This window comes from Phocoena phocoena, chromosome 3 (genome assembly GCF_963924675.1).
Source record: "Phocoena phocoena chromosome 3, mPhoPho1.1, whole genome shotgun sequence".
Taxonomy (NCBI): domain Eukaryota; kingdom Metazoa; phylum Chordata; class Mammalia; order Artiodactyla; family Phocoenidae; genus Phocoena; species Phocoena phocoena.
The window spans coordinates 66415588-66431961 of NC_089221.1; the positions used below are offsets into that span (position 1 = coordinate 66415588).

The 16374-nt window shown below is 37.6% G+C and overlaps 1 protein-coding gene and 1 non-coding gene across 2 annotated transcripts in view; both read right to left on the reverse strand.

Annotated features, from left to right (window-relative positions):
* The window catches only part of TMEM167A (transmembrane protein 167A), a 32555-nt gene that overhangs the window by 115 nt on the left and 16066 nt on the right, over positions 1 to 16374 (reverse strand). Inside the window, exons 2-3 of the mRNA XM_065873667.1 lie at positions 12421 to 12530; positions 7658 to 7692 (exon numbers count right to left, since the gene is read on the reverse strand). Of these exons, the coding sequence (XP_065729739.1) occupies positions 7658 to 7692; positions 12421 to 12530 (145 nt within the window). The remainder of the gene's footprint in view (positions 1 to 7657; positions 7693 to 12420; positions 12531 to 16374) is intronic.
* On the reverse strand, positions 10296 to 10430 carry LOC136121795 (small nucleolar RNA U109). The gene has a single exon (XR_010655804.1). It is a non-coding gene; the product is annotated as a small nucleolar RNA U109 (small nucleolar RNA).

The window sequence follows — 16374 nt, forward strand, 5'->3', positions numbered from 1 at the left end:
GTTAGCAGTAAGGTTATTACTTACTACAGGAGAGGGGCATATAAAAAACCAAGATAAAATTCTTGCCTATGAAGCCCATATATTTAGGGGCAGGGGTGGGCAAAACAAACTACATGCAACATAAAAGTGAGTATACTCCAGAATGAGCTAAACTATACTGATCTATTTCTAAGACCACCTCCTTTTCATGCCTTTAGAAAACCCTTCATGAGCCATTTCAGTGTCACTGCATAAACCCAGATATTAAAAAATATAACACAGAATGTAGGCTAAAGATCCAAATGAAATTATCTCAAAACTCAATTAAAACCAAAGAAATATTGCTTGTTTTTTCCCTATAAAAAAGGGAAATTTCCACCTATAAAAAGAAATTCAACATAGTTTCTAGCCATACTTTTTTCTTCATTGATAGCAATTCATGACAATTATAAGGGGTAAAAAATAAGCATTCCTAGATGAAAATAAACAGAGGGTGTTCAATCAAACTGCATTTAAAAAATCAACATAACGTAGAATGCTTAATAAAAACATATCAGAGAAAACTAAACTTTCTGAAATGGATTTCATATCAAATCTTTTACCGTATAACTTAGAACTTAGAACAACCACTTCTGTATTAGTCAATTTTCACATGTGTTTAAGGAGTGTTTGTTTATACTTGGAGCCTTTCCTTTGCATGAAGTAGATCTGGAGTTGGCTTGTGAAACTCTTATAAACAGAGATCCTGTAATTGTGAGCTAACTCAAACTCATCTTGTTCTTTCCTGTTTCTTCAGTAATTGCAAGGCTGCACAAAGCACCAGGCGTTTTTATTCTGCCTTGAGGGCACATAAGAAAGGAAGAAGGAAGGAGAAAGAGTGATGTGCTACTTCTAGGAATAATCCTGGGTATATACCTGGTTCCTTTACAGAGATGGTTTATACTCACCTCACCTGTGTTTTTCTGTGATGTTTAAAATAATCTTTTCTAGTAACTAAGTTCCATATTTCACTAGCAAGTTCAGTTAACTACTTCTGGAAAATGTCAATCTTGACCACTCTTATCAACTAAAACCTTGAAGGTCATCTTCATTTTCAGAGCTTCCTCACTGAGATCATAGTGATACAGTCAAAAAGTTTATATCTTTGTTCAATGGCAATATTCACAGAAGACATTACACACATACAAATAAAATAAACATTTGGTGTTTTTCTGAAAGGTTTTTCTATCCGTAGACATTTGATGGACTATATTCCAGCTAAAGGAAAATCTAGAAAGTGAGAAAATACAGTGTTTTTACAGTATTATCTCAACTGGAAAAAAAAATCTTTTGAAACTAAAAAATACCGTGGTTCCTCATTTTTTAGCCATGCTGATTGTTTCAGGGTAAAAAACTCAAGTTATCCAACAAAACAACAACAAAACAATCAGACCAAAATTTCTGGTAGATCTCATAAGGAAGCCTGTCACTCACCACAGGGCTAGATACTCTCACTGTCTAATATAGTCTTCTTAAACACTAAAAGAAGAAACTAATATTGTCCTAAATTTCCCATCTGCTGGAAATTAATTTTTGAGGAAGTTCTTCTCTTCCTCATCCTCCAACTTAGAATGCTATAATTTACATATGGGTTTCATTTTCCCGTTTTTAATTTTCTTAAAAGAGACTGCCATGTGGTAGAGGCTAAACATCTTTGGTTGAACTTGGGTAAGAATGTTACTTCTTGTCTGGTCTTAGGTCTCTGTAAGTGAATGTGAAACAGTTGCTGTAATGTGATGTGTAACATGATAAGATGATTTGGCTGGGCCTTTTCCCATTAAAACTGTTCCTTTCTTTGTGGATATATTCTGTGTCAAGATAAGAGAGGAGCATGTGGTTGAGAAAGCAGCGTATCACCATCAACATTTTCTAAACCACTTTGCCAAAATGAAAAGCTAATGCTTTCCACATATTTGGCAAAAATGAATAACTGAACCATTTAACCTGTGGTATTCATATAGTCAAGACAGGAAAATGGAAATACATGGGCAAGCAAAAAAGGGCACAGTTTATAATTAGACATAAAAATAGGTAGTACTATAGGATAACATGAAGAAAGCTATAAACTAGATGTCTGAAAACTTTAGCTATACTTTCAAGTAAAAATTGTGAACAAAAGGATCACCTGGATTGGCTACTAAATGGAGTTGTACATCGTTTTCTAATTTATTACACAAAAGATGGATTTAAAATACCTTAATATTTTATTCATGAGCTAGCAACTTTAATGTTAGTATGACTCTAATCCAGTGATATTCTCTACTTCCTCAAACTGTCTTGCTCTTCCATATGTTCTCTCTTTTTTTATTGAAGAATAGTTGATTCAATGTTTCAGGTGTTCAGCAAAGCGATTCAGATAGATACACACACACACGCACACACACACGCGCACACACACACACATATTTATACATATACTCTTTTCCATTACAGGTTACTACAAGATATTGAATATAGTTCCCTGTGCTATATAGTAGGTCCCTGCTATTTATCTATTTTATATATAGTAGTACATATCTGTTAATCCCAGTTTCCTAATTTATCCCCTCCCCTGGCCCCTGCCTTTCCCCTTTGGTAACTCTAAGTTTGCTTTCAATATCTATGAGTCTATTTGTTTTGTAAATAAATTATTTGTATCATTTTTTTTAGATTCCACATATAAGTGAGATCATATGATATTTGTCTTTCTCTGGCTTAATCTTAGATCCATCCATGTTGCTGCAAATGGCATTATTTTACTCTTTTTTATGGTTGAGTGATATTCTACGACTGCAGTGAACATTGGGGTGCATGTATCGTTTCGAATTATGGTTTTCTCTGGATATATGCCCAGGAGTGTGATTGCTGGATCATATGGTAACTCTATTTTTAGTTTTTTAAGGGTTCTCCATAGTGGCTGCACCAATTTACATTCTCAACAACAGTGTAGGGGGGGTTCCTTTTCTCCACACCCTCTCCAACATTTATTATTTGCAGACTTTTTGACGTTGGCCATTCTGACCAGAGTGAGGTGATACCTCATTGTAGTTCTGATTAGCATTTCTCTAATAATTAGCGATGTTGAGCTTCTTTTCATGTGCCTGTTGGCCATCTGTATGTCGTCTTTGAAGAAATGTCTATTTAGATCTTCTGCCCGTTTTTTGATTGGGTTATCTCTTCGATATTGAGCTGTACAAACTGTTTGTATATTTTGGACATTAATTCCTTGTTGGTCACATCATTTGCAAATATTTTCTTCCATTTCATAGACTGTCTTTTCGTTTTGTTTATGGTTTCCTCTGCTGTGCAAAAGCATGTAAGTGTGATTAGGTCCCATTTGTTTATTTTTGTTTTTGTTTCCATTACTCTAGGAGTCGGATCCAAAAAAATATTGCTGCGATTTATGTCAAAGAGTGTTCCGCCTACGTTTTCCTCTAGGAGTTTCATAGTATCCAGTCTTAAAATGGATTAAACACCTAGATGTGAGTTTATTTTTATATGGTGTTAGAGAATCTTCTAATTTCATTCTTTTACATGTAGCTGTCCAGTTTTCCCAGCACCACTTACTGAAGAGACTGTCTTTTCTCCATTGTATACTCCTGCCTCCACTGTCCTAGATTAATTGACCATAAGTGCGTGGGGTTTATTTCTGGGCTTTCTATCCTGTCCCACTGATCTATGTCTATTTTTGTGCCAGTACCATACTGTTTTTGACCATACCCTTGTAATAGTCTGAAGTCAGAGGGCAAGATTCCTCCAGCTATTCTTCCTTCTCAAGATTATTCTGGCTAATCGGAATTTTTGTGTTTCTATACAAATTTTTAAATTATCTGTTCTAGTTCTGTGAAAAACACCATTGGTAATTTGATAGGGAATGCAACTGAATCTGTAGATTTCCTTGGATACTATGGTCATTTTAACAATATTGATTCTTCTAATCCAAGAACACAGTGTATCTTTCCATCTGTTTGTGTTGTCTTCAATTTCTTTCATCAGTGTCTTCTAGTTTTCAGAGTACAGGTCTCTAACCTCCTTAGCTTTATTGCTAGGTATTTGATTCTTTTTGATGAGATGGTAAATGGGGAAACTGTTAGAGCTCATCAATGAATTTGGTAAAGTCGCAGGATACAAAATTAATATACAGAAATCTGTTGCATTTCTGTACACTAACAAACAATGAAATATCAGAAAGTGAAATTATGGAGACAATCCCATTATGTTCTCTCTTTGTAGTTTACGTGAGGTATTCTTACCAGCCTGTTCCTTAGCGAGATTACTTTTTTCCTTGAGTGACCTGGATCTTGAAGCAAGGAGTTTGGTGTATATATATTTACATTTACCATTAGCTATCAGCATTAGCCCTTGAGGGTGCTTTTTTGTCTCTTTCTCTCCCTCTTCTTGGTTACTTTTGAAGGGCTTAAGATTTCTTCTGTTGTTTCAGGGTTTGCACTGGGACTCTGCAAATGTGATCTAAAAGCATCAGAAAATACTATCTCTTGGGGAGATTGGCCAAGATGGCGGAGTAGAAACACCCTGAGCTCACCTCCTCTCACAAGCACACCAAAATCACAGCTAACTATTTGCAGAACAACCATCAATGAAAAAGACTGGAACCTACCAGAAAAGATCTTCTACAACCAAAGACACAAAGAAAGAACCACAAGGAGACAGGTAGGTGGGGAAGACTAGCTGTATAGTCAAGTCCCATACCACTGGGTGGACAACCCACAAACTGGAGAATAATTACATTGTAGAGATTCTCTCAAAGGAGTGAAAGGTCTGAGCTGAACATCAGGCTCTCCAGCCTGGAGGTCCTGCGCTGGGAAGACGAGCCCCCAGAGCACTGGCTTTGAAGGCCAGTGGGCCTTAATTTCAGGAGTCCCATAGGACTTCAGGGAGAGAGACTTCACTCTTAAAAGGGCACCCACGAAGTTTCACACATTCCAGGACTCAGGGCAAAAGCAGTAATTTGATAGGAGCCTGGGTCAGACCTACCTGCTGGTCTTGGAGAATCTCCCGGAGGAACAGGAGGCAACTGCAACGCACCCTGGGGACATAGACACTGGTGGCAGCCATTCATAGAGCTACTTCTGCCATGGGGACACTGGTGCTAGCAGGCGCCATTGTGGAATCTTCCCTCTAGCTTATTAGTGCTAGGACCCAACCGTACCCTGGCCCAACAGTCTATAGGTGCCAGTGCTGGGACACCTCAGGCCAAGCAACTCACTCAGTGGGGACAGAGCCCCCACCCATCAGCAGACAGGCTGCCTTAAGACCCCTTGAGCCCACAGCTGCCTCTGGACATGGCCCTGTCCAGCAGGGTCCCAGCACCCAGTTCCCCAACCAGTGGGCAGGCACCAGCCCCAGAAACTCCTGGAGCCCAGCCCTGCCCTCAAGGAAGCCTGCTTTAGCCTCTGGACCAGCCTCACCCATCAGGTGGCAGACACCAAATGCAAGAAAACCACAGTCCTGCACTCTGCGGACCCAGCCTGCCCACACCTCCCAGTAGGCCAGACCCTGCCCTGGGACCAGTTGGGACATGGTCCTACCCACTAGCAGGCCAACACAAGTTTCAGAACACCCTGGACTCCATACAAAACTGTGTCAGGAACCACTTCCCACCCCCGCTCAGTGGTGCTGGGAAAACAGCTACATGTAAAAGAATGAAGTCAGAATAGTTTCTCATACCACATATAAAAATAATCTCAAAATGGACTGAAGACCTAAATGTAGGACCGGAAACCATAAAACTCCCAGAAGAAAACATAAACGGAACACTCTTTGACATAAATCATATTTTTTTTTGATCTGTCTCCTAAAGCAAAGGAAACAAAAGCAAAAATAAACAAATCAGACCTAATTAAACATAAAAGCTTTCGCACAGCAAAGGAAGCCATCAGCAAAACAAAAAGACAACCTACACAATGGGAGAAAATATTTGCTAATGATATGACTGATAAGGGATTAATATACAAAATCTATAAACAGCTCATACAACTCAACATCAAAAAAACAAACAACCCAATTAAAACTGGGCAGAAGACCTGAATAGAAATTTTTTCAAAGAAGACATAGAGATGACCAACAGGCAGATGAAAAGATGCTCAACACTATTAATCATCAGAAAATGCAAATTAAAACCAAAAATGAGATGTTATCTCACACCTGTCAGAACGCCTATCATCAGAAAGAACACAACAAATGTTGCTGAGGATGTGGATGGTGGTGGGAATGTAAATTGGTGCAGCCACTGCGGGAAACAGGATGGAGGTTTCTCCAAACAGTAAAAATAGAGCTACCATATGACCCAGCAATCCCACTCTTGGGTACATATCCGACTAAAACAAAAACATTATTTTGAAAAGATACATGCACTGTAATGTTCAAAATAGTATTACTTACAATTGCCATGATATGGAAGCAACCTAAGTGTCCATCAACAGGTGAATCGATAAAGATGTGGCGCGCGCTCTCTCTCTCTCTCTCTCTCTCTCTCTCGAATACTACTCAGCCATAAAAAAGAATGAAATTTTGCCATTTGCAACCACATGGATAGACTTGAAGGTTTTTATGCTAAGTGAAATAAGTCAGTCAGAGAAAGACAAACACTGTATGATATCACTTACATGTAGAATCTAAAAAATAAAACCAAGTAGTGAATATAGGAAAAAGTAAACAGATTCACAGATCTAGAGAACAAACTAGTGGTTACCAGTGGTGAGAAGGAAGGGGGGAAGGGAAAGACAGGAGTAGGGGGTTCAGAAGTACAAACTGTAATGTATAAAATAAATAAGCCACAAGAATATATAGTACAACACAGGGAATATAGCCACTATTTTATAATAACTATAAATGGAATATAACCTTTAAAAATTACGAATCACTATGTTGTACACCTGTATCTTATGTAATATTCTACATCAACTATACTGCAATAAAAAAAGAATACTGGCACATAAAATGCATTTTAACTCATTTACTAACCAATCATTTGAGAGTCTACTATGTGCTAGGCACTGTGTTAAATGTTATTATATACATAGTGTTATGGGACAATGTATAGTATATATTGTTATCTAACCATAAACACACTTAAGGTGCTACTAATCTTATTATGAAAAGTTAGAAGATATCCACATTTACACAAAGCTCAAGTATGACCACATACATGGATTCAAAAGATGAAATAGTTCATGTTTTCTAAAAGCAACCAATAAGATTCTATGACCTAGCAGAGGGCAATTAGATGGTTGCTCAGCAAGCCTTTCATTAAATGGAAAAATCATCCTCAGTTATCAAAATGGTACACATTATACAGAATTGCATGCTCTATACTAAAGTATGTGTGCATAAAACTATACACATTTGTCTGAAATCTCCCCAAAACCAGGAATGCATAGTATTTGATATCTGAATTAGAGAGACTTTTGTCGTATTTTCCATCTCCCTGCTAATGAAGTACTATTAGCTATCTATGAAGTCTAGTTTTAAATAGTGTCAGCAAAAGAGTTAGGTGGAACTCTACAAACTACTGCAAAATGCACATAGTTGGGAAGGCTACACTTTAAAAACTGACATTTGATTTGTTTGAACACAACAAGTAAATTGGCCAACAATTTACAGATGAAGAAGTGGAGAGAGATTATAGATAGATACTCACCAATTCTGGCACACTTCCAAAATATACCCAACAACCTGCATAGAATAAAAAAAAGTAGCTACTGTTTACTGGGAAAGGTAAATTATTCAGAACTATATGGAGAATTTATTATATACTAGTATTTTAACTGCTGATGCTTTGCTTTAAACTGAAATGTAGTTGATGTTGAGCCACCACTTATGGAGAAAAGTAGGACACAATAATAGCTTATCAACCATCAATGTATAGAAACTGAACATATGTTGTCTCACAGGTTAAGCCCAAAGTAAATTAATGCGAGAGTGGCAAAAATTTGCACCAGAGCTTACTATTAGAAGATTGATTCCGTCAACTTCAAGTGCTTTATCTTCAAAAGCAGAAAATACATATGCCCATTTAAATAAATGTTAACTTTGAGAAAACAGTAAATGGGAACAGTTGGTTCTGGATAAATTTTGACATTAAAAAATAAAACTCTCATACTGAATAAACTTACTTCTTACTGAATATAGTTCTTTATTTAAATGATCTATAATCATGAACTCCAATGATAGCATTTACATAACTATAACATTAAATGAGGAATACAAAAATATGAGCCTATATTTCAGTGTAATATATTCAATATATTTCAACATATATATTTCAATGTAAGTGGAAAACCCTAGTTTCATATAATTGTATATGCAATTAACTAAATATATGCCATTTAAAACACATATACTCTGGAAATAAGAAAAATTAGACTAATGTCCATTTCAATTCTATGAATGAATATATTATGAATACATATTATATGGATATATCACTTATTCTGCATGCATTAAAAAATACCAGCTCAAAAAAAAGGACAAGTCATTCAATGAATTAGAGATATTTGGAAAAAAACACACATTGTAGACAACTATTTTGTTGGTGTGACAAAAGAATAGAATTATAAATAGTGTTACACATGGTTACAAATCAAGATAAATTAACATTACTTATTAGGATTGGGATAAGAAAATCATAATGTTTAAATTACAGGGAAATTTATAATTTTTTTTTTTTTGCCCAAAGAGATGGCTGGCAATGAATCATTGTATTTGAATGGTTAAGACTGAAAGAAAATGCTGATTCAATCAAGTTCTATACACTTTCCTCCTTTGAAGTATACAGTGAATTCCTGACATCAAAGCAAGAAGTCTCTTAGTACAGATTAAATGAAACGGGCAAAAATACAAGTTTATTGTGAGGGATGGGCATTCTGACAGGTGAAACAATTTTCTTCTTATAGGAATAAAAAGGACAAAAATCATAAGCACTCTTGAAAGCAAAGGATCAGGGCTAGATTGTGCCTAAATTCAATCCTACTTAATTGGTTGCATAACTGTGGGCAAGTTATTTTACCTCTTTTCTCTTTATCTCATCCTCATAGGGTTGTTACAAGGATTAAATGAGTTATTACACAGAAAGTCTTTAGAATAGTGATTAACATGCGCTGTGTTCAGTATTACACAGGCTAAAGGTGTATGTGACATGACTCCAGGTATCACTTACATTGGCTTACATTTCATCAAAAAATGAAAGACAACTGGTTAGTGATCTGCAAAGCCCTGGATGCTTGATTCTAAAAGTCTATTGATTATAAAATGCATTATTGACTTAAAGCTCCTCTGGCTGAGGTACTCAGAGGCAGGACACCTGAAGTTCCTCTATGGAAAGCTTAGGGCCCCACAGAATAATCTGAAACCACGTGACCACAGTCAAGGTCTTTTCCGGTCTTATAGTCTAGAAATAACTAAAAGCCTCATTAGGAAATTGGTATAACACACTTAGCATATTGAAAGCTATTTAAATGAAAAAAATTTCCCAACTTGGCAACTTAAGAGATTAATTGGTACTGCTTTGGCCTTTTTCACGTATTTCCCTACCTAGACATTTCTGTAATATCCCAAGTGCTAAAAGGAACTTTATTAGCTGGTAAAAACCAATGCAGATATGCTGCTTAGTTTCTAAGGATATAAGCCAGTAAGTCTATCTGCTGATAAAACTATTAAGTCTATGAAAATACGAAGCAAGACAAAGTAGCAATCTTTCTTTGCTGCTTTTTAGTTCTATATTATTTGAAGCAGCAAAAAATTAATTTGTTATTTTCAACAGTGAAGTTATCAAGAACTCATTTTATCTAATTGGTCCAGATTATCTTCACTTTAGCATGGAATACTCACTATAATGAAAGGAAAGCTTTTTTTTTTTTTTTTTTTTTGCGGTACGTGGGCCTCTCACTGTTGTGGCCTCTCCTGCTGCAGAGCACAGGCTCCGGATGTGCAGGCCCAGCGGCCATGGCTCACGGGCCCAGCCGCTCCGCAGCATGTGGGATCCTCCCAGACTGGGGCACGAACCGGTGTCCCCTGCATCGGCAGGTGGACTCCCAACCACTGCGCCACCAGGGAAGCCTGGAAAGCTTATTTTGAGTCTCATAAAAATACGTATTACAACAGAACAATGACCAGTAAAAATTTCTTCTACAGAAAATACTTCATATGTACAAGTCAAAATAAAAGGGGCTTAACATTTATATAAATAGAAGCAAAGTTTCTAAAAAAAGCTTTGAAACAGTTGACTATATCATTATATATTTTAAAATGTGAAAATAGGCATGTTATTTCTTTGGTTTTCATGTAGGAGAAATATACTACTACTCAACCTCTACTGTAAGGTTGGCAGCCCTGAGAACTCCTTTTTTAATGTAGCATGTTATGGATGTGTTCCTGCTTCCAAAGGAATGAGGAGCAGACATTTCCACATGCAATCTACTTTTTTTTATCGCAGCATCAGAAAAGTACAAATGCACTGTTCTGCCACTATGAGATTATTCTTCAATGACATAAACACTTAAATTTCTTATTAGACATTATGTATTACATTAGAAATCTAAACTAATGATCAATGATACTGTTTACTGGATTCTACCATATGCTTTAATTATAAGTTAATCGTTGGGGGTTGCAGAGGAAGGGTAGGAGGAAATAAAACTGGCTGGGTAGAAAGGCTTCAGGTACAACTAAGCAACAAATAAGATTATATAATTTCAACAAAGGGACAAAGTATTGAGTGCTGAGTTCAGAGAAAAAGGTGGACTGATGATAAGATAATGTCTACAAAGGAAGTGAGGCATTGTCAGAAAAACTGATGGACAAATAACATCTATTTTCACCTTCAGTAGGTTAAATAAAATCCCTCATGCCAATAGAGACAGATAATCAGTTTACTGGAACAGGATTATAGATTTTCATTATTCAAAACTGGTTAGGGATTCTATTTATATCTTTATAGATGTTCAAACAAACCTATGTAATAAAAAGAAAGGAATAGTAACAAAAGCCAAATGATTTAGATAACAGGATGTTTGAATAAATGTTAATTATGACTCCAAAGATATAATGGGAGTTGAAGAAAAGGGAATTATTTCCTCTCATGCTTGAGTATCTACTACCTGGCCTCTTGTAGGGGCTTTTTATTAGTGGAAAAGCAGAGTTTGACCTTGCAGGATCTTAATTTGGCCCTTTTCCTTTCATCAAAAACAAAAAAGGTGCTGGAGATAATTAATTATTCCTATGTGAAGTATTCTACTATTTCATCCTATTATTTCTTAAGATGATTAAGTGAGGTACAGGATCTTACCACAAAAGAATTAAAGACAATTGTGAATTCAACAAATTAATAAATCTGTAAGGCAAAGAAAGTCTGCATAGTTTTCACCACATGGTCTCTGTTTTTATACATACTTGTCCTGGTTGAACTCAATATGTATTTCTGTATTAGGAACATGGCACTTAAAAATTTTAAGTCTTTGTGGTATCATATTAAGCTTAAATTTTTTTGGGGTGTGAACATGTAATTAAAAGTGATGTGGGGCTTCCCTGGTGGTGCAGTGGTTGAGAATCTGCCTGCGAATGCAGGGGACACGGGTTTGAGCCCTGGTCTGGGAAGATCCCGCATGCCGCGGAGCAACTGGGCCCGTGAGCCACAATTACTGAGCCTGCGCATCTGGAGCCTGTGCTCCACAGAGAAGAGAGGCAACGATAGTGAGAGGCCCACGCACGGCGATGAAGAGTGGACCCCGCTTGCCACAACTAGAGAAAGCCCTCCCACAGAAACGAAGACCCAACACAGCCATAAATAAATTAATTAATTAAAAAAAAAATTAAAAAACACATTTGTTAAAAAAAAAAGATGTAAAAGTATTAAAAAAAAAAAAAAAAGTGATGTGACATGTCCAAGACTGAATTTTCATTACTTTTTTAAGTAAGCTAAATAAATTTCTCCAAAGATGTTTGCTTTATGATACAGATGAGGAGCCTGTATGATTAGACCAGTCTGGGAATGAAGAGGCAATGTCTATATTATTATTTTTATGGACACAGTGCTTATAAGATGTTTAATGCTTTCAAAATATGATAACCAATTTTACTAATATTCTATTAAATACTAAGGCCAAACACTGTCTTTGAAAGTACTAAATTGTAGCTTCAATCTCAGAAAAAAATCTATCACATCTTTTAAAATACACTTTTTTTTTCAGTCCAACACATTTCAGGTCACTTCTGATATTTATATTTTCATTTAGTAAGCTTCTGTGAATATAAAGATTTGGATTTTTAAAAATAGGGAAAAATAATGTAAAAAGTTATTATAAACTAAATTACATATAGGAATTAAATTATTTAATGACTTTCAATAACTGACATTCAATATCTCTAAGAACTAATTTGGGTGATTAGACATTATTAGTGACATACCCAGTTTTATTCCTGTCCAGGAGGCTGGGTGCCAAGGATCGGATATAAGCACAGGTACATATAAGCAGCAAGATTACAGTCAACAGACTCTGAAAATTGAAAATGGCAGACTAAAAAGAGAAAAAGAAAAATTAATGTCAGAAGATAAACTGCACAGGTAAAAAATGTCAAATTCATATTAAGAATCATACTTTTTTCTTCAAAAAGGCAAACAGATGTGTCTGAGAACACTTTAAAAGCAAAATCACAAGGTATTTTGAGAGCATACTTTCCTCTCCATTCTTTGGGCTAAGGAATTCAGAAGATGCAACAAAAATTCTAAATTCAAGAACTTAAAAACACTACCAAAAATGTCATGAATCCAAAGCTTAACCAATAATTAATAGAGATATTCTAGGATCCCAGACTACTAGGCAGGACATGGGGTCTCCAAGCTCTGCAAGTAAGCTGGTTATATGACCTCAGTTGAATATTGGCTTCTCTAAATCTCTGTTTCACATCAGTAAAACTGGGTGGAGAATGGGGAGACAGACTCAATGCTGGCTCAAGTTTCTTTCAATTCTGAAATTCTTTTAGAATAAGAATGCTTTAAATTTAAGTAATCATGTTCCATTTATTGACTAATACTACTAGCCTATTAGATTTTGGTGAAAGAAAAGCACTTGCTCATTCACTGCTGATTTTTTAAAAGTCATTAAAATAAAATTTAACACAGGATTCTGTTCCTGAAGAAAACTGTTACATGTTTATCACAATACTCATCCCTGAAGAGTGGACATTGTCTATCAACTCTGAATCTCCAGCACCTATGTGCCAGTGCACAGTGGGAGCCCAATAAGAGATGATTGAATAAATAAAACAATTTTTAAAAAGTGCAGGAATACTACTGTACGTATAAGAAAGAATAACATTTCCATTATACACAGGTAGCTAAAATATATCAGTCTCACACAGTAGCCAGCAATATGCTTATTTAGTAAATTCAGAAGTACTTCCCGAGGGGGAATCACGATGGCAGAGTAGGAGGATGTGAAGCTCACCTCCCCCAACAAACACATCGAAAATACATCTACATGTGGAACAATTCTCACAGAAAACCAATAGGAAATGGGTAGAAGATCTCCTATATAACCAAAGCTGCATGAAAGACCTCCATGTAAGTAGGTAGGACAGGAAAAGAAAAAAAAAAAGGCATCAGGATGGGACCTGAGCCTCTGGGGGGGATGTGTATAGGAGAAAAGGTCCACACAGGCAGGCTTAGGGAGCCCCCTTGCCTGCTGGGACAGACAGAGGGGCTAGAGAAGCCTGGACTTTACTTGACAGGAGTGTGCGCAGACTGGCTTGCTAACAGTCACGGTGAAGGGAGACTGGTGCTGGCACCTGTACCTCACTACACTTCCCAATCAAAGTGTGAATCTGGTGGGGCTACAAATACCTACAGCAGCTAAGCAGTGAATCCTGGCAGACAAACCCTAGGGAAAGACTCCATTTAGCTGCAAGGAGCTAGTCTTGAGGGTCTGGGGTGTGGTCCAGGTCTAACAACAGAGGCACTGTTCCGATGTCAGCACTCCTAAGGTGGGGGTGGGGGGAAAAGGGGTGGGTCTGGGCTTTGTCAGCAGCACCTGGTGGAGCACAGAAAGGCATGTATCCGGTACAAAGCCTCTAGGGAGGAGTACTCAGTGCTCCAGTTCTGCCCACCCCACACCTCTGCTTGGAGTTGGATCTGGGGTGGACAGGTCCTGGGAGAGGCCTGCCACAGAGGCAGTCAAGGTCCCAGGCAGCAGCCCAACCATCTCGATTCATGCAGCCACAGCACCCTGGCCCCCAGCGCCAGCCTACTCCATATCACTGCCTAGCACTACATCTAGGACGAACACAATGGAAAAAGGGAAGCAACTTTGGACTGCATGGGAGGCACATAGGTTCACCGTGACCACATGAGCCTCACCTGCTTCAGCGGTCACCTCCTTTGGGACAGGGCACGCACTCAAGGGCAATGGAGCCTCATCAAATCCAACCCTCAGGGCTTCTACTCCAACAACTGGGGAGGAGGCCCTGACTCCAACAGGCCATGGAGCAATGAGGGGGTTCTGCCTAACACCCAGTGCAGGCCCTGGACACCAAAACACCAATCACATCCCCATCAAGGGGATAACAGCCAGCAGACTCTGGGGAGAAGAGGAGGCTGGCATTCATACCAAAACCAGCCCTCACACCAAAAATGCTGGACTCACACAGAGTACACATGATGCTCCCACGTTGAAAACACCCCTTCAAGACCACAGTAGAAAACGTTTCTCCTAAATTCAGACAGAAGAAGTTAAGCAAAATGAAAAAGGAGAGGAGCTACTCCCAATTAAAAGAACGACAGACATCCCCTAAAAGAAATGAAGCAGACCTCACCAGTCTCCTAGACCCTGAGTTCAAAAAGAAGATAAGGAAAATGCTAAAGGAACTAAGATTATCAATAGAAATGCAGATCACTATAACAAGGAACTAGAAACTACTAAGATGAAGCAATCAAAATTAGATAACTCAAGTGTTGAGATAACAACCAATCTAGAGCAATCAACAGCAAACTAAATAACACTGAAGAACAAATAAGTGATCTGGAGAACAGAACGATGGAAATCAATCAGAACAGCTAAAGAAAAACAAAATTAAAAAATGAAAACAACTTACAAGATTTCTGGTATAACATTAACCATACCAATGTTCACATTACAGTGGTCTCAGAAGAAGAGAGGTAAAAGGGGATTGAAAATTTATTTGAGGAAATTAGGGCTAAAAATTTCCCAAGCCAAAAGAAAGAAATAGATATCCAGGTACAGGAAGCACAGAAGGTCCCCAAAAAGATGAACCCAAACAGACCTATCCCAAGACATATCATAATTAAAATGGCAAAAGTTAAAAACAAAGAACTCTGAAGGCAGCAAGAGAAAAAAAACAAAGAGCTATATACAAGGGAATCCCTATCAGGCTATCAGCTGGATGAATTCTCTGCAGAAAATTGCAAACCAGAAGGAAGTGGCATGATATATTCGAAGTCCTGAAAGGGAAAAACCTGCAACATACTTTACCCAGCATATCATTTAGAATAGAAGGAGAGATAAAGAATTTCTCAGACAAGTAAAAACTAAAAGAATACAGCAATACTAAACCTACCCTAAGGTCTCCTCAAAAGAGAAAAGGAGCAAGAATTTATACGAAAGTGAAAATTACAATAGGAAAGGCAAATATATAAAAGGATTGAAGATCATTTAAATAAGACATTACATTGATTAAAAACAAGAAGGGACTTCCCTGGTGGCAAAGTGGTTAAGAATCCACCTGCCAACGCAGGGGACACAGGTTCAATCCCTGATCCAGGAAGATCCTACATGCTGCGGAGCAACTAAGTCTGTGTGCCATAACTACTCAGCCTGCGCTCTAGAGCCCGCGAGGCACAACTATTGAGCCTGCATGCCACAACTACTGAAGCCCACGCACCTAGAGCCTGTGCTCCGTAACAAGAGAATCCACCACAATGAGAAGCCCATGCACCGCAACAAAGAGTAGCCCCTGCTCACTGCAACTAGAGAAAGCCCATGTGCGGCAATGAAGATGCGATGCAGCAAAGACAAAAACAAAAACAACAACAACAAAAATTGTAAAAGCAAGTAGAAATAGTTATGGTCAACATACTTGAAAACCCAGTTAACCACAAAATAAAAAACATACGATAGATTCAAAAAGAAAGGAACTCAAGCATAATATGAAAGAAAACCATCAAACCACAAAAGGAAAAAGAAGAAGAAACCAATAAAGTACAAAATTAACTGGCAATAAGCACATACCCATCAATAACTACTTTAAATGTCAATAGACTAAATGACCTGATCAAAAGACACAGAGTGGCAGATTAGATAAAAAATAAGAACCTACAATATGCTACCTACAAGAGACTCACTTCAG